Source organism: Marmota marmota, unplaced genomic scaffold, assembly GCF_001458135.2.
Source record: "Marmota marmota marmota unplaced genomic scaffold, marMar, whole genome shotgun sequence".
Lineage (NCBI taxonomy): Eukaryota > Metazoa > Chordata > Mammalia > Rodentia > Sciuridae > Marmota > Marmota marmota.
This window is the reverse complement of record NW_025999932.1, coordinates 37,508,234-37,512,848: the sequence shown is the minus strand read 5'-3', so window position 1 is coordinate 37,512,848 and position 4,615 is coordinate 37,508,234. Positions and strand designations below refer to the sequence as shown.

Genomic DNA, 4,615 nt, shown 5'->3' with positions numbered 1-4,615 from the left:
TTTTTTTTTTTTTTTTTTTTTTTTGTACTGAGGATTTAACTCAGGCACTTTACCACTGAGCCACATCCCCAGCCCTTTATAATTTTTATTTAGTTTTTAGATGTTTTTATTTGTTCTTTTAAATTATACATGACAGTAGAATGTATTTTGAAATATCCTTTTTTATTTTTTATTTTGAGACAGGGTCTCACTAAGTTGCTGAAGCTGGCTTTGAACTTGTGATCCTCCTGTGTCAGCCTCCCAAGCCACTGGGATTTACTGGCATGTGCCACTGGCAACACTTGATATTATCAGTTTTTTAAAATTGGGGCCAGTCTGTTGGGCATAGAGTGATATCTTGTGGTTTTAATTTGCCTGAGAGCTAATGATATTGGGCATCTTTTCATGTGCTTAATTCACTATTCACTGAATCTTCTATGAAGTATCTGTTCAAATCCTGCCCCTTTTTTGGTGGTGCTGGGGATAGAGCCCAGCAACTAGGGCCTTGTACATGTTAAACAAGTGTTCTACCACTGAGTGACAGCCCCATCCTTGCCCATTGTTAATTTGTTAAAACTCAATAATGAGTTTTAAGTTTTTTCTTTATGCGTGTACGTTGTCAGCTAGATGTATTATAGCCAGGTATGGTGTGGTGGTGGATTATGCCTATAATCCCAGCAATTTGGGAAGCTGAGCCAGGAGGATCACAGGTTCAAGGCCAGCCTCAACAATTTAGCAACGCTCTCAGCAACTTGGTGAGACCCTGTCTGAAAATAAAAAATAAGGGCTGTAAGTGCTTAGTTGTAAAGTGCCCCCGAGTTAAGTTCCCAGTACCAACAACAAAACAGAGGTGTATTGTAAATACATCTCAGTCTCTGGCTTGCGTTTTTATTTTCTCAGCAATATTTTTCAAAGAGCAAGAAGTTTTTGATTAAGTCCAATTTATTAAATTTTCTTTATGGCTTCTGCTTTTTGTAAGAAATCTTTGCCTATGCCAGTGTCACAAAAATTTTTCTCTTATGTTTTTTATGCCCTTTGTTATTTGAATATATGTGACATATTGATCTTCAATTGAGAAAGCAGGTTGGACTCTTTTAATTCAAGTGACCCACAGAAATTTGAGCCAGCCTAAACATGAAAACATTTGTAACGAGATTACAGGGCATTTCAAGGCTCCTGAAGGCCAAGATGCAGACAGGTCGAAGAAGTAAGAGCTGGGAAGCCATCAGGAGTATCCTTTCTCATGTCCTTGTTTCTGCTTTTATTTCTCTGCATACTGAATCGTGTTGCTTTCACTATCGCTCAGAGCCTATTCCACACTCCAAGGATAGAGAATCTGGTCCAACTTGGCATCAGGGCCCACCCAGGTCCAATTAGCCAGTGGGAGTCAGAGTTACGTAATATAAAACTTGCCTGGGGTGCAGGATCACACCCAGAGAAGCAGGGTGGCTTGTGGTCTGCTTATAACCCCGAAAAGTGGTCACTATTCTACCCTCTAATCCGTCTTCCACTCCTGGTGAGTGTTTCTTAGTACCATTTTCTGGCCTGTAGCTTTCAATACTACTTTATGTATACTCGGTTTTTTTTTTTTGTTTTCCTATCTGCAGCTGTATTCTTCAGCCCTTGTGGAATGTGAGGATCATGATCCACATAATTGTGATAGAAATTTTGATGTGGAATCAGTAAAGAAAGAAATCCAGAGAGGAAGAAAGTTGGTAAGTAGAAATGATTTTATTATTCACACAGGATGACCATACTCTTGGGGTTGCATGCAAAACAAAGTAATTTAATTGATAACCAGAGATAGATAAGCATTTTAGAGAGCTGAAGAAGTTTAATGTTTTTTTTAATATTTTTTCTTTTGTTACACAATGACTTTATTTTTTTTGTAGTTGTAGATGGACAGAATGCCTTTATTTTATTTATTTTTATGTAGTTCTAAGGATCGAACCCAGTGCCTCACATGTGCCAGGCAAATGTTCCTCCACTGAGCTACACCCCAGCCCCAGCCCCAGCCCCAGCGACTTTATTTTATTTATTTATTTTTCTGTGGTGCTGAGGATTGAATCCAGTACCTCATACGTATTAGGCGAGCACTCTATCACTGAGCCACAACCCCAGCCCAGAAGATTAGTATTTTAAAATAAACTACCAGGCTGCATTAGTAAAGTAGATATGAATTAGAATGCTTTTGGCTGTAAGTAGAAGAAACCCTGGTTCAGACTGGCTTTAACAAGGAGGATGCTTAACCAGAGAAAATACCAACCTTAGTACATCAATGATGTCATCAGGGGCCCATTTTCTTCCCCCTGCCTTCCTGGTCCCCAGCATAAACTTGTCCCTTTCTGGCTGTAGGGTGGCTGCATATAGTACCTGGAGCATCATACTTTTTTGTTCATATCCAGCAAAAGAGAAAGCTCATCCCCACACATGGAATAAGAAGCCTCTGGAATTCTAATTTGATCTTAAACTGTCTTTCTGCATCAGTTGCCAGGGGCAGCCATAACTTATCAGAATCTACCCTTGGAGCCAAAGTCATCAGGGGGCTATCTGGGAAGGACAGAATGCTGAGGGGTTCTCCTCCTGGGTCCATTAGGCCCACAGACTTCCTGTGAAAGGCACTCACAGCTTAGCAAGCAAGATAGTAAGTATGAGTGCCTCACTTCCTTCCACAATCATAGTAAGATTAATGATAAAGAACCAACATTTATTCTTTGTAAAATGTCAACATCAGCAGCATCCTGCAGTAAGTGTTACATACATTGTTCGTTGAAAACTCCCAGCTACAGACCTAATGATGCCCATTTTGTAAACAGAAGAAATGGAAAGTCCAGAGTGAAGAGAGTACAGTCTAGATGGAATTTGACAAATTATGCTTTCTCAGCTTACATAACACTAGCAGATCCTAAAACAAGGCATAAAAACAGAGTGTATGGATCCTGCCCTGGGTGTTTATAGGAGATTGGATACTGGTATATAATTCATGTTGATAAAGTGATAGGGAGGCCACTGGAGTCCATTCAAGGACTTTGGGCATGATAAATTGAGTGAGTAGATATTCCTCTAATTAGAAAGTAACTGAAAGATTATTTTTGTGCTCTTTGTTAGTGGATTTCAGTGGAGTCAATTGGGTAGAGTTAAGGAAACCCACCATTAGATTCTAGAGATTGTCTACAGATGAAGGAAGAACCCAGGCTGAAGAATGAGGGCAGCTGACTAAAGGCGTAATATGCAGGAGGAGGTGGGTATACCTGGGGGGTTTTGCAGACTTTGGGATGCAAGTGGAGGATAAAGGAGAGAGGAGTGCAGTCACCTGAGGTCAAGGTTGGGCAGCATCAGTACAGAGTAAGTGCCTTGACAGGGTAGAATCCTCCCTGCAGCTGGCCTTCCGGACCCCCGTCCTAGTGTGTGGTGGAGGGGTAAAAAGAAAGATGGGCAGGGAATTCCAAAAGAGGGAACAGGATGTACCGAAGTGTGGAAGGCAGTTTGCAAAACTATAAGCATGTGATTCCCATGGTATTTATTCTCTTTACTGAACCCCTGGATTTCTATAAAGTGTGCCATAAGTCATAAAATTGTTCCCTTGTTAAATAAAATAATGAATCTATACTGAGTTTTCACCATAGTAAGTAATGCTACAACAAACATCTTTGCATATATATCCTTGTGTGCTTGCTTGAGCATATCTGTAGTGCAGACTCCTAGAAATGACATTGCTGAGTCAGAATTTCCTGTAAAAATGTTGAACTGTGGGCTGGGGCTCAGTGGCAGAGCGCTTGCCTCACACATGTGAGGCACAGGATTCAATCTCCAGCACCACATAAAAATGAATATACAAATTAAAGATATTGTGTCCATGTATAACTTAAAAAAAAAAAAAGAACTGTGCTGACAAACCGTCCCTTGGGAAAGGTTGTACTGATTTATACTTCTTTGTATAGAGGATGAAAGAAGGCCTCTTATTCCATGTGTGGGGATGACCTTTCTCTTGCTGGATATGAACTGACAAAATGGTCAAAAAAAGTTTGACAAAAATGAGTGTCACTATTCTTGTTTATTTTTGCCAAGTATAGAAAACTTCATTTCACAGCTCTCTGGTTACTGGAGAGATTGAACATTATTTCTCTTTGGGCCTCTGCCACCCGTCTCATTACTCTCCCCTGACAGTTCTTCCTTTTGCAATCTGTGGCCACACCTCATCACCATGGCCCACCTCTGCAGTGTCTTCCAGACCCCAAACACCCTCTCCCACCATCCCCCTGCACCACTTCCTTGTTCACCTGGCAAAGTCCCATCCTTGGGTAAACCTGTCTGTTGTCTGCATAAACCTAGTAGCACCAGCACTTGAGCAGTTGAAGAGATGGAGAAAACCCACAAATATAGTGACTGACTTAGATTCATGGCTGCAAATATCAGAAGGTTCCTCATCACTTCGCTTGTATGTTTGCTTCACCCTCCACCCTCTACATTTCCTGTTTCACATCCTGTCATCTCTCTTTAAAACGTCTCCTTGCTCCAACCTCCCAACCCCAAGTTGACGATTACCCTTATTTAACCTCTCAGCTGTATTCACCCAGTTGTCCACACCCTGTGTCTTGAAGTACCCTCTTTTTTTTTTTTTTTTTTTTTTTTTTTT

The 4,615-nt window shown here is 40.8% G+C and overlaps 1 protein-coding gene across 3 annotated transcripts in view; it reads left to right on the top strand.

The window, feature by feature from the left end:
* Setdb2 (SET domain bifurcated histone lysine methyltransferase 2) overlaps positions 1 to 4,615 on the top strand; it is a 72,923-nt gene that overhangs the window by 52,767 nt on the left and 15,541 nt on the right. For all 3 annotated transcript variants that reach the window (XM_015484276.2, XM_048800908.1, XM_015484277.2), the window contains one exon: positions 1,587 to 1,694. In XM_015484276.2, the coding sequence (XP_015339762.1) occupies positions 1,587 to 1,694 (108 nt within the window). The remainder of the gene's footprint in view (positions 1 to 1,586; positions 1,695 to 4,615) is intronic.